General features: G+C 32.2%; 4 protein-coding genes across 6 annotated transcripts; 2 read left to right on the forward strand and 2 right to left on the reverse strand.

Annotated features, from left to right (window-relative positions):
* The first annotated feature begins 215 nt into the window (after positions 1 to 215).
* LOC103852071 (probable membrane-associated kinase regulator 5) lies at positions 216 to 7,158 on the forward strand. Its single transcript, XM_033285655.1, has 2 exons — positions 216 to 2,896; positions 3,017 to 7,158. Exon 1 carries the CDS (start codon positions 1,218 to 1,220, stop codon positions 1,974 to 1,976), a length of 759 nt encoding a protein of 252 aa, XP_033141546.1. The 5' UTR covers positions 216 to 1,217; the 3' UTR covers positions 1,977 to 2,896; positions 3,017 to 7,158.
* A 2,945-nt stretch (positions 7,159 to 10,103) lies between these two features.
* Positions 10,104 to 14,914, forward strand: LOC103852072 (ABC transporter G family member 8). Its single transcript, XM_009128962.2, has one exon. It carries the CDS (start codon positions 12,341 to 12,343, stop codon positions 14,108 to 14,110), a length of 1,770 nt encoding a protein of 589 aa, XP_009127210.2. The 5' UTR covers positions 10,104 to 12,340; the 3' UTR covers positions 14,111 to 14,914.
* On the reverse strand, positions 14,144 to 26,989 carry LOC103852074 (probable WRKY transcription factor 27). 3 transcript variants are annotated; one of them, XR_004455338.1, is made up of 5 exons: positions 20,732 to 26,989; positions 20,525 to 20,638; positions 19,925 to 20,422; positions 16,458 to 16,491; positions 14,144 to 16,369 (listed from the first exon to the last, which is right to left on the reverse strand). XR_004455338.1 is itself a non-coding variant. In XM_033284912.1 (4 exons), the coding sequence occupies exons 1-3, from the start codon at positions 21,184 to 21,186 to the stop codon at positions 19,957 to 19,959; spliced, it is 1,035 nt and encodes a 344-aa protein (XP_033140803.1). In that variant the 5' UTR covers positions 21,187 to 26,989; the 3' UTR covers positions 14,144 to 16,491; positions 19,925 to 19,956. The 3 variants fall into 3 exon arrangements, 2 of the variants coding, with proteins under 2 accessions (XP_033140803.1, XP_009127213.1); XM_033284912.1 differs by having other exon boundaries at positions 14,144 to 16,491; XM_009128965.3 differs by lacking the exons at positions 14,144 to 16,369; positions 16,458 to 16,491 and having other exon boundaries at positions 19,438 to 20,422; positions 20,732 to 26,988.
* Positions 16,716 to 19,191, reverse strand: LOC103852073 (probable NADH dehydrogenase [ubiquinone] 1 alpha subcomplex subunit 5, mitochondrial). The gene is made up of 2 exons (XM_009128963.3): positions 17,959 to 19,191; positions 16,716 to 17,117 (listed from the first exon to the last, which is right to left on the reverse strand). The coding sequence occupies exons 1-2, from the start codon at positions 18,269 to 18,271 to the stop codon at positions 16,921 to 16,923; spliced, it is 510 nt and encodes a 169-aa protein (XP_009127211.2). The 5' UTR covers positions 18,272 to 19,191; the 3' UTR covers positions 16,716 to 16,920.
* Positions 26,990 to 27,815: the final 826 nt, after the last annotated feature.

Genomic DNA, 27,815 nt, shown 5'->3' on the forward strand with positions numbered 1-27,815 from the left:
GACTATTAAAATAAGTTATTATTGAACAAAAAAAAAAATGTGTATAACAAAAAAAATCATCACAACATATGTAACTTTTTATTACATAAATAAAGTTGGCAACATTCATGTGTTTGAAGTATTTGGTAATAAATTAAAAGGCAATTCTCTCTACTAGTCATTTTTAAATTTTTGTCTCAAAAATAGATTTCGAAGAGAAAAATGATCAAAATAACTTTTTTTTTTATTTTGAAAATTTTAAATTTTTTTTTTTTAAGAATTGAAACTCTGTCTTCAAAACCGCACCCCTTAACTCTAAACCATAAGTCTAGATTATTTAACCTTAGGATATAAACGTATATTTAACCTTTAATAAAACTTCTTTTGGTCATTTTACTCTTCGAGAACTTTTTTTTTTGACAAATATTTTTTAAAAAAACACTATCATAGGAAATTTCTCTAAATTAAATATCAATTTTTATTCACTTATTTAACAGCAAAAAATAAAGCACTTTAGCATACAAAGGCTACTATCATATGTGTGTTAATATGTTATGACATATACCGATAAATAAACGAAGACAATAGAGTATCCGACAATATATCCAACAAATGTTTTAAGCATGTGTGCATCAAAAACAAAATAAAGTAAAAAGTAAAAAGTAAAATGAAAAAAAGAAGAGAAATGAGCGGTAATAAAAAGTACAAGAAAGCCCAAATAAAAATGCCATTTTCATTGATCTTTTTGTCCCTTTCCCAAAAAGAAAATAAAATAAAAAATTAAACCCATTTCGAAAAAGCTCACCCACCTCCTCTTTCTCCTTCCTTAAAAGTTAAAACCTTACTTGCCCATTCACGTTGACAAAGCCAAGCTACCATACCACTCTCTCTCTCACCCAGGGCCGGCTCAATAGTGTTAAGGGCCCTAGGGCGAAAAAAAAAATTTTACGTTCTAAAATTTATATGTAGATAATATTTAAAATGTTTTTAAAATTTAATCAGTAATATTTTGTAATAAAAATAAAACTATCTGCATATCAAATAATTTAGCCCCTTTTCAATTTTATTTATTATATTTATAATTTTTTATATATAAAAATATAAATTTATAAAAAATTGGGCCCCTTAATTAGTATTATACGGGGAGACACGGGCTTGGGCCCGGGGCGGTCGCACCGCTTGTCCCTCCTAATAAGCCGGCACTGCTCTCACCCTCCACTCTCTCGTTCTCTCTCTAAATGGAAGCTCTCAGCTTTATGAAACTTTTGCTGACAAACGCCAACGGAAATAAACCCCGCCGTGAAATCATAACCTCCTCCACCGCATTGGAAGATCCAGAACTTGATCTCCACGAAGAAGATGATTCCTTCTTCGAACTCGAGATCTCTCCCTCCGATTTCTCTTCAAAGAAAAACAAAACCCATGAAGAGAGAGAAGACAAACAGACAACGTTCTCTGTCTCAAAGAGCAAAGTCCTCCCTTTTGTCGAAACCACTTCAAAACCTCAGTCTCCGATCACTTCACTAAAGTCCTGTCAAAAGTTTGGTGCTTCCTCATTCAAGAAGTCAACGACGACGACGGAGAAGAAAGAACACAACGACAGGAGCCTCAACGTAAGGTTCAGAATCGAGGACGAGATAACAAGTTTCAGACAACAGGTGAAAGCCGACAATGACTCTGTTTCCTCTACTTCTTCCTCGAAGAGATTCTTTGATCTCATAAAGCCTTTATACAACAAAACAACGAAGAAACAGAGCGTTAACAGTGTAACTACATCTCCTTTGTCTTCACCGGCGGCTAGAGAAAAACAGAGGAGTAATATCCCATCAGGGATTCGCAGCGTGAAGAGACAGCTTGGGAAGAGTCGGTCAGCGTCTGCGGCTGTCGGAGCGATGTCTCCGGGGAAGAGACTCGATGAGTCTTTACAGTTTCAACAAGATGGGATTCGAAGTGCTATTCTCCATTGCAAGAAATCGTTTCACGGGTCAAGAGGTTAATTGAAAAGAAAAGAAAAACAAATAAATATTGTTTACTCTCATTATATTTAGGCTTCGAATGGTAATCACCTTCCCGCCCCGCACCGCAGTTAACGGTAACAAAAATCTTTATATATACTTTATATCTATACATTTTTATAACTGTTAGAACTGCACCGCACTTAAACCGCTTGTCCCGCACCGCTCAACCCGCAGTCACCATTCGGAGCCTTAGAGTAACTTCCACTTTCGTAACTCGAAAATTCACTTCATTTATTAAAAAAATACAAGGTAAAATATGTAAGCCGGTGGAAAACATAAAAAAATCTCCCAAAAAAGTAGAATGCATAAGCTGGTGGAACATGAAAAAAATCCTCGGAAACAATAGCTTAAAAGAAGGAGACATGATAGTAACCAAGACAAACAATAGACAAGTAATATAGAGAGAGATAATGGAACTAGACCTGAGTCTAATGATCCAATAACAATAATTACTCACAACCTTTCCAAAGAACACGGTAGCAATGGAGCTGAACTAAAGAACAAATGTCTTGAAGCAGTAATAAAAGTAAATGAAAGAAAAATAAATTCCACCTGATTGGTAACTTCTAAGAGTAAATCGGAATAATTAATTTTTCACCATTATGTTTTTCCTTAGAAATGCTGTACAATCACATCTTCAGTTTCTTTTGAAAATTTGTTTTTTTAACACCGGATGCGGATACGTGATTATATTATCTTTATTTTTGAAAATTAGTTTAAAATGTTGATAATGATGCAAAACAGAGAATCTTGTTCCAGAAACAGCAGAGTTCCAGATTAGTGAAGGGTCGGGTTATTGCCTTTGTATAGTGATGGATCATTATGTGATTCCTGACACCTAGAAATTGAAAAAAAAAGAGGTAAATATATATATATGTTTATTACATATCTCTGTCAATGTAATACTTTTTATACCTTCTTTTTGTAAATAACACTTTTTATACCTTTTTTTTGTTTACACAGCTGAGCTAACAAAGTTATACACTTTTTATACCTTTTTTTTTGTTTAGACAGCTGAGCTAACAGTGTAACACTTTTTATACCTTTTTTTTGTAAATAACACTTTTTATACTTCAGTTTCTTAAATTCCCTTAGAAATGACTTGAACGCACCTTTTTTTTAACACATCTCCTAGTAAAATTTTGTACTAACAAAAATTGTTGCTTTGAGCTTTCGATTGTTTAGAAAGCTTAATGTATAAAAATTTGCTAAAATATACTCGTAATTACAAATATGATAAAAACTACAAAATGCATACACCCAGGCATAATTCCAAATTTACTGTAAGCTATTTCTAGTAAATTTTAAAAATGATTTGAGTTATCACATATTCCTTCTTATTATATATGTTTTTCATGCTTATTAAGAAAATTAATAAATTTTATATGATACTCTTTTTTTTTGTAAGCCATTTTATATTATACTTTTAATTAATACTTTGTTTTGTTTGATTTTTTTTTTAAAAATTAATGAGCTTAAAATAAAGATAAAATTAGAAAAATTATCTAATATATGGAAGAAAATCTAAAATGTTACACACAATGAAATAAATTTAAAATCTATTATAATAATATTTAATAGTCTATAGTATATACTAATAATATTCAAACCCAAGTGTTGATATTAATTTCGTAGTATCCGTATCTGTATAATTCAATCCCCGTAACATATATGATCTTCTTGACTCAAAAACTATTTGATGCCTCAATATCAAAATTAAAATGTAATATCAAATTAAACCTCTCAAGTAAATTTGTCAATTCCTAAGAAATATGCTATTTTAGAAAACTGTAAGCTTTTTCTTGTTCTAGCGAATATCAATTAAAAGGTAATAAAATATTAATAAAAACTGAAATTTAATGGATAAAATTCTTCATTGAGAATTTGGAAGTGACTTGTCACTGGTCCATTTTTTCATTTTAGCATTTTTTCTTTCTGCTATTTCACTTTCCAGGAAAATTTATGAAATATGACAGTGATAGTTCATCATCTTGACCTAGATGTATCTATGTTTATATCTATCAGATTATTTTTTCTTGTTATTCAGATAATAAAAAATAGAAACTTTTTACACACAACCAAAATAATAGATTAGATAGAACAATGAGAAATTTCATGTTAATCAATTTCATGATACAATTATTCATCTTTACTAACACTAAAAAAATATTTTCAAAATATCGTTTTCATCAAGTGGTAAAAGACTATTATATATTTTCTCTGTACATATATAATAAATAATTATTTAAATAAATAAAAAAAATTTATGTTTTTGAATTATACTCTTTCAAATTCGAATTTTTTATAATTTTTTTTCTCTTTTTTGATTTTTTTTTTCAAAATTTCTTTTTGAAAATTAAAAATTATGTTTGGAACTACTTTTTTATAAAAGATTATTTTTAAAGTATTTATTTATATATTTATTAGAATCTTAAATTTCATATTCTAAAAATCCTATCCCACTTCTCTCCTCTAAACTCTAAATCTAGATTAGTTAATCCTATAAATATAAATGTCTTTTACTTTTCATTAAAAGTGAAGGTAAAAGTGTTTAGTGTAAACATGAAAATAGTATTATGAATGTGGTATATGTGGTAATTTTCCTTTATTAATTTTTTGGTTCAGTTAAAATACTTTAGATATAAATATACACTTTTAATATAATCATATCAACATTGACAAAACCGCACACATAACGTTAGAAACAGATGATATATTTGTGTTATTACTGTTAACTGCAGTTTTAAGAGTCTCCTTGTAAATTTGCCATGCAACTTTAATGTGCGGTTTTGGATTACATAAATTGAAATACGCACCACTTTTGAATGGTGAAATTTAGGATCCAAAATGTAACAACAGGTTGAGTGGAGCGGGACAAGCGGATTAGTTAGTTAGTGCAGTGCGGTTTATGTTTGAAAAATTCATACTGCAGGATAAGTGCGGTTCGTCTAAAAAAGTGGTTAAAAACAAAATGTGAACGGTGACATGTATAATGAATAGTATAACTGCAGGATACATAATATAATTATATGTTACAAGCTAAAAAATAGTAATAATAAATTTTTTAATATATATATATATATATTATTTTAAAAAATATTTAATATATCTCAAATATGAATTTTGATATGTTATTACTGAGATTTAATAGTCAACATCTTTTTTAAAGTATAATTGAGCTAGTTGTCTTTAAATAATTTAAGTTTGTTATTTAAACATAGAAATGTTAAAACCAGTATTAATATTTTACTATTGAATCTTTATTATGCAATTTTATAAATAATATAATTTTTATCAAATATATTAAAATAAATAAAAACATGTTGGTTAAGTGCTAAAGGGGTTTCGGCTGGCTACTGCTAGATGGTTCGACTCATACTAATCACCTAATTGCACCTTTAACGATAGAATAACATGTACGGATTCAAAACTTCGTGTGATTATTCTCTTGGGATCTCGTAATTATCAATATGAATTATTAAAAGTCATAAAATAAATACACCTGTTAAAATATACATTTGTAATTATATTTTATTTATTTTAGTATAAACATAAAATTGGTGAAATTGCAAAGTATAAGAAAATACATTTTTTTTTTAAAAAAAAAAGAAGAAGTTAAGCAAACCACACCTTATACAAGTAGTTTGACCGCACATTTCTAATTCATCGAATTGTGCCACCAGAAAATAAGACATTTTTATATGTTTTGATACAAACCTAAATGCTAAAAAAACACTAACATGGAAACCTAACTAATAAAATTAAAACCAATTAATTATATGCCGTACAGCAGAAACTATATAAATTAATACTCTATAAATTAATAAATATTGTATATTAATAAATATTCTCGGCCCCAAGTTGGACAGGTTCAATGTACAATCGAAAAACTAATAAGATAAAAATTATTTAGAAAACTCCATGTAAATATATGGTTCCATCATAAGCATAAATTAATAATTATATTTGTATACATTTTATCTAAGCACAAACCAAACATTGTATTGTTTATTTCATATTCGAAATGAAATTATCTCTAGTTTTTAACAGTTCAATAAATTTTGATAATATTTAGTAATATTATATCTAAAACTACATCTAAATTCTATGAAAGAAATATTATTTTATATATACCAAATAATATAATAAAAACAAAATAAATGTCCAATTTCAAATTTTTTGTTACTGTAAAGCTTAATTTTAAAATTTCAAAATCAACCATTTTCTTATTTTATAGAAAATATATTTTAAAATAGAAATTCTAAAAAGGAAAATTTTGTAAATTAATAACTATATAAATTAATAAAATATCATAATCCCAACATTATTAATTAATAGAATTTTTACTTTAGTTGTATCTTAATCATCCTAACAGTAGTCTTGTATCAATATTTATGAAGTCTAGAAGCAAAAAGACACATCCAATTGGGATCAAATGATTCAAATTACTATGTTCATCACCCCCTCTTTTTTTTTTGTTCATCACCTCTTATTAAGACCAGAACACTATGTTCTAATAAGATATGTATTCCAGTATTCCACACGTCTACAAACCGTCTATGGCGAGAGCGAAACATGAGAATGCATGGAGAACGCAAGACATCAGCAACTCGACTAGTCAAAAACATTTAATTAGAATCAAAAATGAAAATATGAAATCGGCTCACTTCCATCCGGATCATGGGAAACAACAGCTTTGACAAGCAATGTGCAAGTGGTTCAACACGAGAATCGCTTAGAGTCATAAGGAAAACACACGAAGATATTAGCCCCTGGCTCTACTGTTTTTATTTTTCTGATGTTCACAAAGAAATAGTTTTTTAAAAAATAACTAAAACTAAAAGATTCATAAAAAAAAATGTTCAAAAATAGTATTTATGGGTCTACTGTCAACTAGGTAACAAAAACATGACATAATAAATACTATAAATAGATAGTCAATGATGTGCATTCTTTTTTTTTCTTTATCAAGAACTTCTGTTACTTTGATTTTGTGTATGAGGTTAAGTTTTTTTCAAATGTGAAACAAACTTTTCGCATTATGTTTATATGACAGTCAACATTATATAATCATTTTCTGTAACGTAGATATATGAGTTTCAGATTCAGCATGTAAGACTCATTCAGCAAGTCTCAAATTTACATGATGATAGAATGTTTCTTTGGTGTGTTACAAAAAAAAAAGAATGTTTCTTTGGTTATACAAAAGAATATATCTGCATGTAAACTTGTTCATTTGTTAATGCAAACAACTACAATAAAGGTAATCATTATCATCTGACGTGGTGAATCATTTAGTTTAAGCGTATGTGTTGGTGTTATTGTGCTTCTAGTTTAACTAGATTTTTTAACCGCGCTACGCGCGGATAAGATATTATATGTATTTCTCAATTCTAAAAAATAATGTATAATATTGTATTATATTATTTAAAGAATATAAAATAAGACCACATAATATAAATATATTTTTTATATTTTCTTTGTGAAAATCATTATGTTGTTTGATTGTTGTACTTAATTCACATATTTGCATAGATATTTGTGATAGATGAATAACTATATTTTTATTATCAGTAAATAATATATATTTATTATATAATATAAAAAAAATGGAATTATTTACTTTTTAACAAACTTGTCTCATGTTGGGGACTCGGTTATAGACATATCATATTCGAATGAAACATTTTTACACTTATCAATCTTCTTAACAATCAAGAAACAAATCTGAATATCAAAACAATATCTCATACGATCTCTTTGTGGAATAACTGCTCTGAAGAAATTGAATTTATGCATCAAAAAGGACTGGAAATGGATGTGCATATGTGTTATCTAAGTCAGCTTTACAAAAAACTATTTATAGTTCATATATCATTTATGTCCATCCTATTTTTTTGTCCATCATTTCTTAAACATCTTGAAATAAGTAATGCTAATTAATAATAAACTTTTTACTCACAAAATAAAAATCAAATTTGTCTAATTATCGCTTAATTTGTCTAACTGATATATGTATTTCTCAATTCTAAAAAATAATGTATAATATTGTATTACATTATTTAAAGAATATAAAATATGACTTCATAACATAAATATATTTTTTAAATTTTCTTTGTGGAAATCATTATGTTGTTTGATTGTTGTACGTGATTCACATATTTGCATAGATATTTGTGATAGATGAATAACTATATTTTTATTATCAGTAAATAATATATATTGATTATATAATATAAGAAAAATAAAATTATTTACTTTTTAAACAAACTTGTCTCATGTTGGGGACTCAGTTATAGACATATCATATTCGAAAGAGACATTTTTACAGTTATCAATCTTCTTAACATTGAAAAAACAAATCTACATATCAAAACAATATCTCATACGATCTATTTGTGGAATAACTACTCTGAAGAAATTGAATTTAAGCATCAAAAAGAACTGGAAATGGATGTGCAGATATGTTATCTAAGTCTGCTTCACAAAGTACTATTCATAGTTCATATATCATTAATGTCCATCTTATTTTTTTGTCCACCATTTCTTAAACATCTTGAAATAACTGATGCTAATTAATAATAAATTTTTTGCTGGAAAAAAATCAAATTTGTCTAATTATCGCTTAAATATTTTATTAATATGGTCTAAGAAGCTTTTAAGTGATATCATAGTTTAATTTATTAGTTTTTTTTGTTAATTTTTAGAGGTTTTTGTATTTAAGATTTTTTTCCATATTAAGCTTCTATTTCTTTCACAGAATTGATATATATATATGTATATATATATCATAAAAATTACCATCAAATCAGTTTTACTTATTTATTATTTTGTTTTAACGAAAATACACTTTTTAAATAATTTAATTTAAAATAAAATTATATATTAATTTGCTGTATTTTAACAATTTCATTGATTTAATTAATTTGATTTGGTGGATAACTTAAAAAGTTTTCATATGAATCGGGGAAAGCAAACTTATGTTGTTATATTATATTTATTTTGTGTATATAGAATCTATATACAATGCTAGTGTAATAAAGAAAGAACATTATTTTTTTGTAACTTCAAAAAGATACATTATTACAATTTGAAATGAATCAAAATTGAATAAAATGGTAATTAAATATTTGTAAATCTAATTGTTTAGTTGGATTCTCATGAAAAAAAAATCGATTGGTTAAACAAATGTTTCAAAATTTGTTGTGGTATTGTTTTGTCTATACATTATAAAATTTATTGAATTAATATATTTAATTATTGCATCCTTAAATAATATTTTATTAAGACATTAGAAAAATATGTTTTGAGTTGTTTTGTCAAATTGTACAAAAATCTATGCTTTTTCATATTTGTAACTTCAAAAAGATACATTATGACAATTTGAAATTAATCAAAATTGAATAAAATGGTAATTAAATATTTGTAAATCTAATTTTTTTTATCTTGTTTAGTTGGATTCTCATGAAAAAAAATCGATAGGTTAAACAGATGTTTCAAAATTTGTTGTTTTATTGTTTTGTCTATAAATTACAAAATTTATTGAATTAATATATTTAATTATTACACCCTTAAATAATATTTTGTTAAGACATTAGAGAAATATGTTTTGAGTTGTTTTGTCAAAATTTTACAAAAATCTATGCTTTTTCATATTTGTCACGAAAATTTATATGTTAAACTTACTTTTACAAAATTCTTAACTTTGTCACGAAAACAAAAATCTATGCTTTTTCATATTTGTCAACGTTCTCACACTTTCTAAGAATATATTAACTTAGCCACTTACTTTTTTTTTTTTACAAAACAAAGTATCGGAGTCTTGAAAGTTGAATTCATATTATTGTAAATGTACATAAAAGTTTGTGATTATATACTTAATGGTTCTTTATATGTGTCCAAGAAAGTGTCAATGGCTTAGTGGTAACTGTCCTATATATATATCATACCAACCCGGGTTCGATTCTCACCTTCGCATTGTTTTTTTTATTTTTTACGAAAAATAAATGAGATGACATGGCAATTTCGGGTTCTCTGATTGGTTGATTTTTCTATCCTATGTGGACACCCTCTCCATGGCTTATATCCCCCTTTTAGTATAGTATAGATATCTGGTGGAAACAATACTCACTTCTATCAGCAAAATAGGCCAAGGAAAAGATTAATGTCAAGACTAGAGCAGGCCCGTGGACCAAGCTATAGATGCATGGGCTTCGGACAGACTTAATTATTATTAAATTTTGGTTATAAACTTCAATAGTATTGCTTTAATCTTTTTTTTTTTGAACGCTGAATAATTATGATATTACAACTATGAAAAATATTATAGACGATTTTATAGCCAACAATTCTACCTGTCGTATGAGGATTCACGCCTGACTGCATCACCTGAGCCGCCATATGGGATCCATACTTAACGGTACTCCTTGCGTCATGCTGCAGATCTCTTGTAAGCATTTTCTCTTTTAATTTGCATAATTCCGTCTTCTTCAGGAATTGAAACCCAAACTTTTTGGTGTAGAAACATTAATGAACCGTTGGTTAAACCACTGCACCAAGAGGACTTCCACCTATTGCCTTAATCTAGTGGTATATTTTCAAGAAAATGGTCTTGGCAAGGACAACCTTTGTTCAAAACTCTTCTAGTGCATTTTCTTTTTATTTAAGGAATTTGTGGCTTTTTTTTTGTTTTCGCTTCTGACCTTGTAAAACATAGTACCGGCACCAGGTAAGTCTCAAATTCCTCCTCTTAGTTAACAAGAAAAAACAATGGTTATCATTTATTGGTTGATACACAATGATCAAGGCACATTTACATCTTCTTCAAGTTACAAATGCTTAAGATATTTGTTTTGGTTACCACGGGTCCTAGTTTCGTAATATCGTTAGGAGGAGACCAGTGTATGTTCAGTTAGTTTTATTATTGTTATCGGTATATGAACTTGTAAATTCGAAGACTCTTTTTGGGTGAACAAGTTAATTAGCATACCAAATGAGATCCAATGCGGATTAATTAAGTGAACTGAAGTAGAACAAACAGAACAACATAGAATCAATTAAATTGTGTCGTCGAATGGTTTGGACCGTGAAATAAGACCAATTATGTTTAGAATATCTAAAGTAACCATTTTAACTTGGTATCTTAACTTATTGTTTCTACAAGATATCAATATTACCGAAAACAAAGTAAAAACCTTGATCTACTGAAGACAGATCAGATCAGCATAATGTTTTAGCAAAGTATTCTGATGTGCGTGCCTACTTAACTAAGGCAGACAGTTCACGGATAAAAAAACAATTATAGAGGAGAAGTGTGATAGAAACAGTAGGCCCGTGACCTCGTTACAATCATTCTCCTTTTGTATTTTTCTTCTATGTTTCGCATCGTTACTCACTGTATACACATGCATATATATCCCCATATATTACACTTATCTATTAAGGGCATATATGGCTGCTAGCATATGATATGAGCAAATATACAATGTACTATATGTCATTCTTTTTTTTTTGATCAACGTACTATATGTCAATCAAGTTTTTTTTCTCCACATGTTTCAACTTTTAACTCGTTTTTGGCTTTATTGCTCTCTTTTTTCTCTTTGTCAATTTTTTTAGAATTTTCATAGTTATTAGTCTCTCGATTCTTCGGATATATGGCTCATTTTTTCTTTCTGTGAAACTAAATGTTTTCATTCCTCTTCTTCCGTATAAATATAGTTACTGTTAGTCTGTTACGTTTGATAATACATAATTACAAAAAAGTTAAACCCGGATAAAGACAGAGACCTAATCTCCGGGTGGAAGGCGCAGCCCACAGGTAAATCTTTTCCCGGATATTTAAATTGGCTGTAAATAATAGGTCCATATCCGTGTGGCCACATGTAAAACTAATAATTTGATACTAGAAGAGAATCGATTTCTTGCCTAGACCAACATAACAACTCTTCCTCCAGTGGAAACCACCAGACCACCGCAATGTAGTTGATACATAATTACATTTATATTTCCGATTCACTTAAAAGCAATACATAAAAATTAGCATGACTTTTTGCTATAAGGAAAATAGGGTCCCGTGAAACTCAGTTTTCATATACATCTAAGAAGTAAGAACACAAAAGACTACAAAAATCCAAAACTGTACATCAAATTAATAAAAAGCAAACAATTTAAGTGAAAATGAAAAAAAAAAACTCAAAATGTGAAGTTTCTGTGGGTTACAACTTACAACATAAAACTCCAAAAACATCACTCAAAACCAAATTAAAAAAAACGTATATTATAAAAGTCTCCTTCAGTAGTACACTCGATCAACCTCTAAGTCTTACAAGTATAAACCATAAATGAAAACTCCTCCGCCGCAGTCGTCGGAGACGAAGGCCTACACACTAACCACCTCTTCAGTCTCCTACACCCAACCAAAGACCTCTCTCTCTCTCCTTCGCTTAGCCGCCACTGAGCCACCTTCCTTTATCCTCCGCAACATCACCCTCACCGCTCATCCCTCCGAGATCCTCGCCGTCGTTGGCCCCTCCGGCGCCGGAAAATCAACTCTCCTAGACATTCTCGCCTCTAAAACCTCCCCAACCTCCGGCTCAATCCTCTTAAACTCGGTTCCCATAAACCCTTCCTCTTACCGCAAAATCTCCTCTTACGTTCCTCAGCACGACTCTTTTTTCCCTCTCCTCACCGTCTCCGAAACCTTCTCCTTCGCCGCACGTCTCTTGCTCCCAAACCCATCAGATGTCCCTCAAACCGTAAGCTCTCTTCTCTCAGAACTTAACCTAACGCACCTCTCTAACACAAGACTCGCTCAGGGCTTGTCCGGTGGAGAAAGAAGAAGGGTGTCTATAGGTTTAACCCTACTTCACGACCCTTGCTTTCTACTCCTCGACGAACCCACTTCCGGTTTAGACAGTAAATCTGCTTTTGATGTTGTCAACATTCTCAAATCCATAGCTGTATCAAGACAACGGACCGTGATCTTGTCCATTCACCAACCTAGCTTCAAGATTCTCTCTATCATTGATCGACTCTTACTTCTTTCACAAGGAACTGTTGCGTACCATGGAAGGCTTGACTCTCTGGAAGGTTTCTTGCTCTCCAAGGGATTTACCGTCCCTCCTCAGCTCAACTCTCTCGAATACGCCATGGAAGTACTTCAAGAACTCCGTGAATCCGATGGAAACACCGATGTTATCACTCTCCCTTCGACCGAGAACCGAATAGAGAGACAAAAACAAAGTATAGTTCGATATAGAAAATCAAGAATCACAGAGATATGCCTTCTTTCGTTAAGATTCTGGAAGATCATATACCGGACAAGACAGCTGCTTCTGACCAATGCATTAGAAGCACTTGTGGTTGGTCTTGTCTTAGGAACTATTTACATCAACATCGGAATAGGCAAAGAAGGTATCGAGAAGAGGTTCGGTCTCTTCGCCTTCACACTCACGTTTCTCCTCTCTTCAACAACCGAAACCCTCCCTATCTTCATCAACGAGCGTCCTATTCTTCTCAGAGAGACTTCAAGTGGTGTTTATAGACTCTCCTCGCACATTCTTGCCAACACACTCGTTTTCTTGCCTTATTTGTTTGTTATCTCAATCATTTACTCTGCTTCTGTCTATTTCCTCGTCGGTCTCTGCCCTACATGGCAAGCTTTTGGGTACTTTGTCCTGGTGATATGGGTCATTGTCCTAATGGCTAACTCTTTTGTTCTCTTCTTGAGCTCTCTTGCTCCAAATTACATTGCGGGAACCTCTCTTGTGACGGTTCTTTTAGCGGCCTTCTTCTTGTTCTCCGGTTACTTCATTTCCAAGGAGAGTCTGCCCAAGTATTGGCTTTTCATGTACTTCATCTCGATGTATAAGTATGCGTTGGATGCGCTTCTTATAAACGAGTACTCGTGTTTGGCTTCCAAGTGTTTGGTCTGGTATGAGGAAGCTCAAGGGAAGGTATGCTTGGTTAATGGTGGTGACGTGTTGGAGAAGAAAGGGCTTCATGAGAAACATAGATGGTTTAATGTTTATGTTCTGTTAGGGTTCTTCGTACTTTATCGTGTGTTGTGTTTTCTTGCCCTCCTTAGAAGGGTTTCAGGTTCCAAGAGGTAACTATTTTTCTTTTGCTTAGTGACTTTTTTTTTGTTGTTGTAAATTTATTATCCATACTGATCAACCTTTTGAAAAAAATCTTCGTATCGATCAATAATAATCTTGGAACTGTTATATAGTCTCTTTCTTAGAAATACGAATTCGAGATTAATCATTCGATATATTCCTCTCTTTCATTTCAATGCTAATAGGTGTTTGCTATGTGGAGACATGTCACATACGTGACATGAGAGGTCATATTCAACGTTTTTAGACCTGTCGATTTCTTTCTCTTCTTTTTATTTGTTCAGAATAGTTTTTAAGAAATATCTTGGGATAAAATTTCACTAATAGTTATGTGTATACATAATATTTTGGATATTTATATCAAAAGAACACGGAATAAGTACCATACATTGACTCATCAACATTTGTTCAAATTACTATAATTCGTCTTAAGTAGTGTTTTTATTGAAAAGGGCTATTATTTTCTGAAGGTAATATATATTCTTCACCACCTTGTGGCTTGTTTTGTATTTGGAGACTACATATCACGAGCATCGTCTTCTATAAAGCTAAATGACAAGTGGAGCTTACGGCCTTGTGCTAGGGTTGAGTGGGTATAGGTGATAAATCGTGGCTACTGGCATGGAAGAGTCGCTTCGGTTAACTCATTAGCTTGGAGACAAACTTTGGTCTTCACGGGTCTCCATCTCTATTTTCTCTTTACTATTCAGTTTATTTTCCTAATTTTACGAATAAAATGTAAAATCTTTGACTAAAACACAGATATATATATATAGCCTCGCGAGTTGTATTAGTAAAGTTACTGTATTACAGTTTGGATTTAATTTGGTAGTATGAGACTAAATAGTAGATAACAAAACAGAAATGCAAAATATTTGCAATATATAACCCTTATCTATAATTTTAAACATTCCTAGAACTTGTACACGTTTGAAGTGTTAGTATTGGTATAGTTGACTCTTTCCACGTTACATTTATTTTTGTAAGAAAATTATTATTTGAAAAGTTGGAACAGTTCATTTTGGTCACGTTGCTATCCAAAGTTAAATGTTACTTTTTTCTTGTTTGATTCCTTGAAATATAGTCCCAAGTGGAAGAGTAGTCATGAGTATAATGTACATGCAAATAATGATAGCTATATAGATGCATGCATATTAAAATATTTGATTTCAATCTTTCGAATATTGTGTTCACGGACTTGCTCATTGTCTAGTCGCCCGTGAACGCCTACTGAACCCTACTGTAAGTTTGTAACCAAACAATTTTATTTGTCACGATGTGGACAAACAAAAAGACTTTCAAGATTAACTCAATTGGTTTGTATTAGTTTTATTCAATAATAACGTATTCGAGATTTATATCAGAAACTGTTAAACCAAAGTACAGATGCAAATCAATCTTGCTTACTCAATACATTTGAGTTTATAAACTTTTATAAATTTTACTCGATTTATAAACCTTTATAAAAAGTTCCCAGATAATTATGTTTTTTCTTCTTGTAACTTAACCAATTATGATTTGATAGAGACTTACCTAAGTAATCTCATAAGACAGAATTTCTCCCCTACAATGGTGTGTATAGTTTCGTAGGTGTCTATCTTGAGGATACAACTATCGATTTCCGTACAACACACCTATATCGAGACCCTAGCAAATTTTACTTTGAGTTTTTCTTCGAAAACTTATTATGGAAAAGAAGAAGATCAAAACCAATTGATTCTCAATAATTTTTTCTATTCTCTCTCTTTCTGGTATTGCACTTGATCACTTTATATAATGATTCAAGTAGTGCCTTTAATCAACTCATATGTTAATTCAAGCAGTATCTTTTAATCAACGTTGCTTCCTTTAATTAATTAAATTCCAACAGAAACAATGAACGTGATTTCAAACATGCTTAGAGCTTAATTAAATGGACGTTATTTCAATGTTAGCAAATTCGGTTTTCTTTTTCACTGAGATTAGAATGTGTGTACAACTTTCTGTTTTTATTTTTTACTGAGCTTAGAATGTGCGTCTTAATCCATTCAGAGCCAGTTGACAAATTACATCGCTGATAGCCCCAATTCATGTGTACTAAGGGATTCGAAGCATGCCAATAATCCAAGTGATACACTGGGATATACATTGATTGAGAAGCTCCTAACTCTCATCATCTTTCCCTTGCAGGTGCTTCCACTTTCTCTCAGTCATTTTCTCTTCTCCATGCCTCCTCTTCCAACTTTGCCCGTTCTATGGTAGTATCAAATAGAGCTTCATTTGCATTTTCAAATACTTTCACATTAGTATCAAACAGAGGTAGAATGGATGGAGTGAGATCGAAAGATCAGGCTTTACATACCATGTAATGAGAACGTAATGTTGTTTTCGGTCTTCTGTACACATCAGAGCAAAAATTATTATATAATAGAGTTATTCTATTTTAATGTAAATTATATAGGAAAAAATAGTGTGTTATTGAAGATGGTCTCAGCAAAAACTCAGGTTCATGTTGTTAAGAACAAAATCATGTGCAAGGTTTGCCATGATTTAATGTCATTCATGAATCATATGACCTAGTTTATAAGAGTGTCACTATAAGATATGGGAAGCATGTACATGTCCTTAAGAATGGAAATGTTATTCCAATGGGGAAGACACATCATTTGTATTATCATTGGTTTTTGAGAAGAAAGAAAAAACATTTATGAAAAGAGTGACATTGTTATTGTTTTCAAAATTATTACGCAATTTCTTAGTTGGCCTCTGAAACAAACACTAGCCAAAAAAGAGAACAAGAAGTACACACAAAGTAAAACTGGAAGTTACTTCTCCAACTGTGGATCAGCAGAGCTAGCAGCTGGGATTTTTGTTTTGGACTCTGAAAGAAGACCTTCAAGGGTTCTGTAGAAGTCCTCAGGAAGAGGACCAGGTCGGTGCTGAGGAACGTGCTTTGGAATCGGCGCATCGTTCTCAATTACTTCGCATTCGTAGTCATCTGGAACACCCCAAGGGTCCCATTCTGCAAATGTAAACATAAGATATTTCAACCTCGTGCTATCAATGGGGGAAAACTCCAAAATGTGACTAGGCTCAAACATAACACTGTCACATTTTCTAAAACCTCGCTCGAAGGATTATAATATTCAAAAGAGAGCTATTACAAGTACTAACACTAACGTATAGGTAGATCCAAAGCAAGAACACGAACACACGTACGTGACAATGAAGCAAGAACCATTCCAAACTTAAGTGACCTATGGAAATTTTCACCCATACGCCTAGGTTGGATGCAAAGCAATAACACGACCACACCTATGCAATAATGTAGCAAAAACAGTTCCAAACTAAAGTGAACTATGCAAACTTTAACCCCATACGCCTTAGATTCACTGAAAAGCAAGAACACGACCACGCCTATGTGACAGTGAAGCAAGAACCGCTCCAAACATAAGTGAAATATGCACTCTTTCACTAATACGCCTAGGTTAGCTGCAAAGCAAGAACACCACCACACCTATATAACAATGAAGCAAGACAAGACCGTTCCAAACTTAAGTGAACTGTGCAAACCTTCACCCATAAGCTTAATACTCAACAAAGAGTCCATCTTTGCATTTCATTTCAGCTTACGTCTTGAATGACCACTAACTCTTAGTTTCATTCCAGTCCACTAACTTAAAACCCAATAAAGAGTTCTTCTTTGCAATGCTCTCTGTCTATTTTCTGCTACCTAACGATCCACAACGCCTCTAGATTCCAGATTCTAATCCAAAACTCGTTCTACACTCTCAACATCAAATCAAATAGCAAATGAATGGCATCAAACCGGTGCGTTTTAAGAAAGGGAAGAGCATACGGACCGATCATTTTGGCAATGAGTGTGAGCTCATCTTGGGCCTCTTCGATGAGCTCCTCTACTTGACCGCAGCCAAGACGCTTCTCGATCGCCTCCCAGTCTTCCTCTTCTTTACACACATTGAGACGGTGGCGCGTGAACGATTCCACCGCTTTTCGGTATCCTTCATCCTCCGGCACCGCTTGGATCTCCTTTAGGGTTTTGCTGTAGAGATCGATCAGCACCGCCCTCGCGTTCGGTACTACGTCAAGCCCGACGATCCCTGTCGTCTGCTTCGCTTTGGCCAACAGTGGCCGTCCGATTGCTCGTAAGAACATCTCAGCCGCTGGATCGTTCTCTCTCTCTTTAACTCCGGCGAAATCTCAGAAGATTTGTTGTTTCAGATGTAGAAGACAACGAAAGCCAGGTTCTTAAATGGGCCTTACTATATTTATTAATGGGCCGTTTTAGCTTTTAAAGGCTTTTGAATAACTTAAAGCGTTATTGTCTTTTCTTCACTGAGGTGATGACAGATGGGCCTTGATTTTTAAGCATTTTATTGATTAAAAACTTTATATCGAATTTAACTGTAGTTTATTAAAATGTTATGTACAGATGTTTATATTCGTCAGTTGGGACCATATATAATAAATTGAATATTTTTTTCCAACAAAGAAAGTTTTTTTCCTCAATTTGTTTTCATATTTTTGGTACATTAAATGCGTCTTCACTAAAGTAATAGGAAACACTTTCTAAAAACTAATAAGATAAGAAGAGAGGTAACAACTTGCATGCCCATCTTCCGTCATGAGAATCTGGACCGACCATAATATATGATAATTTATATATACATAGTTTCATATTAAAAGTATAAATCGTAATAACTATTTCATCATAGCCTTATTTTAATTATACTAATGGCGACCCTACTTTACTTAATTCTAGTGACGTTTAATTGCAGGATTTTTCTATTTCGACAAAAAATAAATAAAACTCCCAAATAAAATATGTTTGACCCACGCTTCGGATTACGACAAAATAACATATAATAATTTTAAAACCTTATAATAGAAAATGGTTGACCATTTAATAGAGGCCAAAGGCACAAGTGGGACTAAAGACACCAGATTTAGGGTCTTGTCTCGTGTCCTATTAAAAAGCCAGCAAAAACCGGAGTCGCAGTTTCCGGCCTGAACCGAATTAACTGTTGTGTTGCCTTTAGCTAAGCTAGCTTCCCACATGATTTCTTTACTTATTACACTAAGCTAATATTTTAATTATTTCGACATTAAATGAGAGCAAATAATACTATGAAAATTGCTAGCATGGTTATCGCTGCCAATATTTTTATAACTAGGTCCTCACATTAAATTAGCTTAACTTTTATTCCAAGATAAATTACTTTACTTTTTCATGTTTCCGAATTTATTGTTTTCTTAAACAGGATTCGAGCCTTTTAATTTTTGTATGTATAAGGATTCCTTTAATTTCTGTATGCTTTCTGAACTTTTTAATTTGTTTGCTTTAACTGAACTTTTGTTGTTGTTGCATGTTTCAGAGTTACCTCTATTTTTTCAGCAATCCATATATAGCTATATATTAAAAAAAAAAAAGTTTGACAAAAAACTTGGTGCATTTTGGTATTCATATTTGAATATTTGTAATTTCCAAATATGATAGTTGCCTAAACAGTTAACTTCCATTATATGATATACTAATGGCTTTTCATGCAGGGAAAAAAGCAGATGAAAGAGGAAAACAAAACTAAATTCAGATTTATACATTTTAAACCAAGAAAAAATGATTAGTTATATGCAATGTCAATTTGATCGACACAAATTATTCTCAGAGATTAATTTTCTATTTTTAGCTACCAGTCTAAACGAAGAACAACTGTAGACTCGTCTTTTTGCCTTCTCTCTATATGTATTTTTTTAATAACCACAATAAATGTCAAGTTTTAACAAAAATAATAATAATATAAAACTGACCTTCTTAAAAAATGAGAATATATTCGTTTTCATCATCCACCACCGTCCCCGGCGGACCCGGCGGACCAAGAGGGAAAGTTTCCAGCGAAGAACAAATCATCTCGATCTCTCACCGAGAAATTCGGTATCAAAAGATCATCCACGTCATCATCATCATCTTCCTCTTCATCTAACTCTTCGTCTTCTTCCATGTTGACTACTTCCTCTCCGTTTGTTCCTTGAACGTCGTCGTTTTCTTTCAACGGTGTAGTCGGAGAAAGATGAATCTCTTCTTTTACTCCAGAAACTGTTTGACCCGAGGGGTGGTCGGGTTTCGGAGGCGGGTTAACGGGTTGAGATTTGTTGCGAGTACTGCCGGCGAGAGAGTTCCGGTGAGTAGGGCGAGGATGAGTGTGTTCTCCGGTGTAAGTAACGATGAAGATGTTCGGGTCCAAGTTGCTTCTTTCAACTTGCTTTCGAGCTAAACATCCTTTTGAGCTACTGCATCTGTAATAATTCCTGTTTTGCATGTAATAACAAGAATCAAAACATGTTTAGTTAGCACATTTTCTTGATAATATTTTGAGGAAAATGAAAAAAAAAAGAAGGAGAAGATAAGACCTTGGATAAGGAGAGCCTTTGATTGGTTTTTGACCGTATTTACGCCATGCCCACATATCCGAAGAGAGATTTTCTTGAGTTACATGACATATGGTTCTCTTTTGCTGATTTTTTCTGTATAAAGTAGAGTAACAAAGCAAAGATAATTAAAAAAAAAAACACTTTGAACTAAGACATGGGTTATGTTAAACGATGAATGAATCAAACCTTTTTCTAGATCGAAGAGGAGCTTGGGGTTGTTGTTGAAGAAGGTGGTCACGTTGACCTCTGAAAACAAAGACAGAAGAGGAAGAAGAAATGGTTGTGGGAGGTGGGAAAACCCTAGTACCAAGAGGAGGTTTCTGATCTTGTGATTCGATGAGCCCTTGTTCTTGTTTCATTAAGATATTAGGAGCTGATGAAACTACAGGAGGAGGAGGAAGAGGAGAAGACCAAGTAGTGGTAACGGGTAAAAAGGGTTTGCAAGAATCTTGTAGCTCGTTGCAAGAAGAAGACTCTCTGCTTATGTCTCCATGGATGTGTTGGAACAGAGGAGGAAGATCGTGTTGCTTGCAGTTCGCTCTTCCCTCGTCACCACCTCGAGAGTTGGTGTTTATAGTAGCCGTGGAAACAGAAGAGCTGCAGCTTCGGACAACGGCGAAGAGATCCCAATCCTCAGACATGGTTGATGATCTCTTTGGTTTCTTTTTTTGACTCTGTTGGTGAGGAGAGAGAAGAGAGAAGGAGACAAACTATGGCGTAAAGGACGGCGCTGACTTTTTCTTTGTCGAAAGAGAGAGAGAGAGCATGGATGTATTGGGCAGTGTCCGAGAGGAATCGATGGGTGGAAAAGAGAGAGCACTTGACTTGCTATTGTTTTCAATTATTTATACATTTGACCCCCCAAAAAAACATGTTAACGTTTTATGGTTCTCATATTTCTTTTCACATTTTATACTAAAAACCATATTTTGATGTTTTGACGTTTTATTTAACTTGTATTTTTCTTTTTTATTCTTTAGCTTATTTGCGCTCAAATTTTCAATATAGTGATAAGAACTATTTTAAAATTAGATGATGATCATGATATGGTGCTAACAAAAAAAAGGAAAGATGATGCGTTTTATAAGTGATAAGAAGTTGTAATAAGAGATGGAAATTAGACAAGAAATATGATTAGTGATATTTAAACAGTTAACTAATTAAATATAATAAAATAAAATATTTCATACAAACAAAACTAATAAAACATACTAGTTTTTAACATCTATAGAAAATGTGTGTGAAGATATGAAAATATTTTCCATGTCAATGTTGACTCTTGAGGTATACACAATAATTGGAGTTAATAAAAGTATTTTTAAATTGATTAAAGCGTAAATAAGAATCCAAGAATTAAAATGGTTTGAAATAGCATATTTAAATTCGATTCGGGATCCCTCTTCACAAAACGCACCTTATCACTGATTTTGTATGATTTAATTGCAAAAAAGGTTAAAAAGCCAAAATTAAAATGGTTGTAGGTACTAATAATATTCGAAGCAAACAATGCACTCTCATCACTTGTCACTCTCTTCTTTTCTCTTTTTAAATTTGATATCTAAATGACACGGAGAGTTCTCGTAATTTCGTAGTGGAATTTAGATACAGATTTAAGATTTTTGTTCTCTTTTCTTTTCTACATCTTATCCCACAAAAGCTGCTTTTGTTTTGACATTTTTTAAGCCAAGTCAAACGTAGGGACCATTTTTGTTTTGGCGTACACTAGAGGAAAAAGCGCATATTAGTGATATGCTCTTCTTTCTCTAGTCTCTTCTCTGCGATGAAACGCTCAGTCGCTCACACCAGTTTTGATTCGTCTACTAAATGGGTAATGATTCTCTTTTTCTACATCGTCCGTTTGTCGTCACGCGCGTCTTGGCCGTGCGCTTTACGCCTCCCGCTACGGCCTTTGGTCCTTATGTCAGTGAGGTTTACGACTGCGTTTACGATTAAATATTCGTTTGTTATAGCAATATTTTACTTATAAACAACGATTAATCACAGTTTGCAGAACTGAAATTTTAAATAGCTAAGTCTTCATTTATAAAGAAAAATCATTTCCGTAAAAAAGATTAACAACAAAAATTTACCTCTGTACTTGTGTAGTATTAATTTTCATGTTTTACATGCTTGACAAAAGATTACGAAATTTCAAAAACTTTTTATTCATATTTTTTTTTTTTAATTTTGTTTTATATCAAACATTTTCTCAATGTTCTGTTTTTTTCGTAAAAACTTGCTAATCTATAATATTGTTTTTTTCCATGGCCAGAAATGAACTTTTTGCCAACAAATAACTACTAACTTTCTTAATAAGCTTTTACCAAAAAAAAACTTTCTTAATAGGCTTGATTATGTAATAATTTAATGATCCAAAATAGATATCTAAGACGAAATTAGCTTTTCCAGCCACGTCCCAAGACAGTTGTATATAAAAATCCATTATTATCATAAGAAGCCACGAAAAAAAAAGCTTCATCTTGTCCTTTTTAAATAAATTAAGGTTTAACGCGAGGTTAGGAAAAAAATATACTGTATAAAGTTTAAACCTTTTATTTATGACACGAAGAATTGTTTCGTACGTTTAGAACAATATAACTTAAGATATATTAAAATATTTGATACCACGGAACGGATACATTTCTGAAAGTAAATATGATAAATAATGTAATTTTACAAAATTTATAACGTTAGAAGATTGAATTGATATAAATTGTTTAGATATAACGACTTCATCATACGGAAAATCCCGTTAGAACATGACTAAAATGATCAATTATTTTCTTATCAAACCGTACTTATAGAGTAATTTTATAAGATTACGAATTTTGTTTATTTTTTTATTTATATGAAGCATTAACAGATCGAATTAGTAACTTATAAATCGGATTTATTAGTTAACATCTACACAAAGGATATATTCTTGCAAACTTCCTATTAGAGCTCTCAAAGAAACGAACTATTAAAGCGAGATCTGATCTGGAAACCCTAAAGGGGATCACAGCCATGGGCTGGAAGAGTTCGGATTGATCCGGTCCTTTAGTTCTATAGGTTCAAGCTGAGTCTTTTTTTGTAACTATGTGGTTTTAAGGTTCAGAGACCTTGGTCTTGTTAATGAAGAGGCGGATCGACGAATATGCGTTTTGATGTCGATCGAGTCAGTTGATCCATGAGTTTCAATCCGATTATGTGGAGATCACAGCTATGGTCTGGAAAATTAGCTCAATTCGGTCTTTGTAATTAATAGTTTAGATAAGGTTTCTTGTAACTAGGTGGTATAAGGGATGGTTCATTTTCTGTGTTGGGATGAATGAACTTGTCCCGTAGTAATAAAAAGTGTACAATGAAATTTATTGGGTAACGTCTGATCTATAAACGTATTCCTAAGTGTTACTAGATCATTTCATTGTCTCTATGGTTGAAAATCTACTGAGACCAAAAGCTTCCTAATAATCTTTAGTGAATGAAAAGTTGTTATTTAGCAAAAGAAAAAAAACAAAAAAGAAACAAACCAGTAATCCAACAGGTAATGGGCGTTACTTCTCGCACAATATATATATTCTATAACACATCACAATGCCCATTAATGGTTTGATAGATCGATAATTATGGAATCTATTAAAAACCAATAAGAAGAGAAGGGATGGGTCCATACATGACACGTGAAGTAAACGACAACATGGGATGGATTTTTTGCTGTTACCTAAAAATATTATTTTCATTTATATGGAGTTAATATTACTCGGAATTTGATCGATCAATTTCTTTCATTGCTTTATATAGGATAGAATATTTGCTTCTAAGAAATATTTCATTCTTAAATACTTTATATATTTTTGGGGGGAAATTTTCTTCTTTATTTATCCAATCAAGCTTTAGCCAAAACTATTAAGAATTATAGTCTACTGAATTATATTTGCTGAAAACTTGTAAAAGATGAGTATTTTTTCAGTAGTTTTAATACAAAACGAGAAGGATTCGAAACTAGTATTAAGAAAATATGTTCACTCTATTCAGTATCTTTTGTCTTGAAATGATACCACAAGTCATTTTTGAACCAATCCAAAACACGTACAAATGGTCGGCTCTTATCGTATACCAAAGTCAATCATGAGATACCATAGTTTGTTTCGGATCACTTTCATGACTTGCTCATGTTCTTAAGAATAGTTTAAGTGTATAGTGAGGTATGTTAGCATAAATATATGCAGATAGGCAGCGCGTAATTAAATGGTTTAATTTGGATGCAATCGTACAACGTTGAAATCAAAGATTATTCTTGGAGATTCTTTGCCACTTTCACTGCTGAACTCGCTTTTTCTATATGGATTGAACTATGGAACATCATATGATAGTTTTTGCTAAAAGAAAATCTTTTCCGTTTCAAAATGATCAAGAAAAATTGAAAAGCTTTTTTTTTTTTTAACATTTTTAATATATCTTTTATTAGTAAATAAAAATAAATCGTAATAAATAAATTCTAATTTCTTTTGGACTTCTTTCTCCAATAACTAAAATTTTTCTTAGTTATTGGAGTTTCTGACTAAAAACAGATTTTCAACTACTAAGTTAGTTTTTTATTGTTTTTTCCTTGGGTTTCAATCACTTTCTAAGGATTGTTCTCGTGAACATTGACGAATTGCTTCCATCATGTGTGATTTTGGCCGTTTCAAATTACTTTCCGATGGTATTTCTCATGATCTTGACGATTCAGAAGTGTAGTCATGTCGTTTCATCTGGATAAAGCATTTGCTTCACCTCTGGCTGGAGAAAGACGATGAACCATTTGTGTTACCAGACCGTCCGGAGTTATACTAAATGGAACATAGCTCGCTGAGGTTGATGGGGCGTCTGCTGAATCCACAATGCTAGAAGATGTCAGGTTTGATACTCGGAATGCCAAGAAAATGGCAGCTCTACGAGATAGTCAACGAGTGGCGCTATCTAAGGAGAGGTTTCAATTTATTTTTAAACATGAACATGACTTGTTGGATATCATGAATAGAGGATTTCATAACTTCTATTTGTTATATATCGTTATGTAGAGATGGATGTTGGTTATGATTTCATAACCACCGGACTTTGAGCTAGTGGCACTTGAGAGATAGCCCCAATACGGTGAACTTGTAGTTCGATCTCTGTTGGCCACCAGATAATTTAACATTGCACTCATGGGCCCACATAATAATTGGTTGACCTCGACCGCCGGACAATGTGGTTAATTCAAAAAAAAAAAGATGGATGGAGAAGCCTCCTTAGGATTATCTGCAACATTTACTCGTCTGTTCACATGAGAAACATCCCAGTAAACAATTACACTCCTGAGGCTATTTCCGTGTTGGGAGAGTTTCCAGGGCAGGTAAATGAGGTTGTTTTTGATCCAAAAAAAACTCAGATAAAACACTATGTTAGAGTATTTTATAATAGTGAATTTGGAACTAAAACACATTTTAACTCAACCAAAAATAATTTCTACCACATTCAATAATATACACATATGTAACTCAGATACAATAATCGAAAATTTTAGTTTTTCTTTCTTAGTTCCTTCCTTCTTGGGAGGAGGCGCAGATCTCACTAACACAAGGAATCAAGCAAACTCGATTACCAGTACAAGCGACAGTACCGGATATTCCAGGCCGATGGTGTTTTACGGATGGATCATGGAAAAGTCAAGATTTACATTCGGGACAATGGTGGTATAGTACACTGGAAGGTTTTGATGGTTTAATGGGAGAGAGGAAAACAAGAGCGAGTCAGTCGCCACTTCATTCAAAAATGAAATCGCTTATTTGGGCAATGAAGTGTATGGAGAATCTAAGACAGTTTACTGTTATATTTGCAACAGATTGTTTACAATTGGTGAATATGGTTTCGAAACCAGAAGAATGACCAGTCTTTGCAAGTTATTTAGAATATATAAAGGTTTTGAAGAGAAGTTTTTATAGCTCAGAGCTCATTCATGTACCACGGACGCATAATTCAAGGACGGACATTCTTGCACGTAGTGCACGAAAGCAATTGTCTATTGTTATCCATATGGATACGGAACTACTAGTTTGATTTGCAGAGTCTACTTAATTCTGTTTATGTTGGTGACAAAAAAAAAACTCCCTCATTCTTTGTTATTATTGGAGCGTTCCATCACACATATATATATATATGTATATTATTTGACTAAACTCATGCTCCTCAACAAATACTAAAAGGTAAGATACCTCTTTTCTTGGTGAACAAAAAAAAAGATACCTCTTTTCTTCATTTTTAACTGAGGATTGAAGCCTAATTAGCTAGTGACCTAATTCCCTACCAAAAAAAAAAAAAGATTGAAGCCTGATTAATTTCCTACAAGATATTACCGAACTCCGACGATTATCTATGTTCTCTAATAAAATCTAAGATAGTTAAATAGTTGTCTAACCCAAAACTAACAGGTTTACATTTTATTTTAAGCCAATCCCTACCACCAAACGATCACTGCTTGGTTTCCAAAATTTATTTGCTCCCTTTCCGATTGTACTGTGGATATATTTCCATGTCTATCATATTTTTCAAATATTTACGTGACTTAGAATAAATTTCCCTAAATTTTATAGTATAAGAGAATTAATCTTTAGCTAAAACGAACTTCAGATTATATTCCAACAACTTTTATACCAACAGTTCTAAGTCTATTCCTACATTGTATACTTTCACAACACACATAATTGGTTAAACCATGCGGATTTAGCTTCAAATCTCCGTTTAATCATTTATTTATGGGAAAGCAGGACCACCGTACGTTACATGCTCACCCACTTCTAATCCAGTGCCATTGACAGTTGATACATGTGCTGGTCATGTGAATGGGGAACAATTTAAGTTCGTCTGACTTCTTTTAGAAAGTCAGCGGCTATATTTGGATCATCAAGTCCTTTCTCACTCTTGTTGGTCATAAACTCTCTTGCTTTCGCAATTTTACAATGCTTCCCAATTATCGTTGAATCTAATTTGTTTTTTTACTTCCAACCATAGACACGTAGCTGAACTAATCCTCTCCAATAGATTCCCAGTCACTAGTACAATTTTATCTTTTAGTTTTATGTGAAAGTAGGTGAAGTTATGATATTTTTTAGATGGATTATTATTTACATGTTGATTAATTCTACCAAAACAAAAACAAAACAAAAACGTAAATAAGTTCTGTTTGCTTAAATCCCTTCTCATTTCCTCTTTTATCCTCCATGAATACACGAACAAAACATAATCATCAGTTTCAAATAATAGTTTT

Source organism: Brassica rapa, chromosome A02 (assembly GCF_000309985.2).
Source record: "Brassica rapa cultivar Chiifu-401-42 chromosome A02, CAAS_Brap_v3.01, whole genome shotgun sequence".
In the NCBI taxonomy this organism is placed as follows: domain Eukaryota; kingdom Viridiplantae; phylum Streptophyta; class Magnoliopsida; order Brassicales; family Brassicaceae; genus Brassica; species Brassica rapa.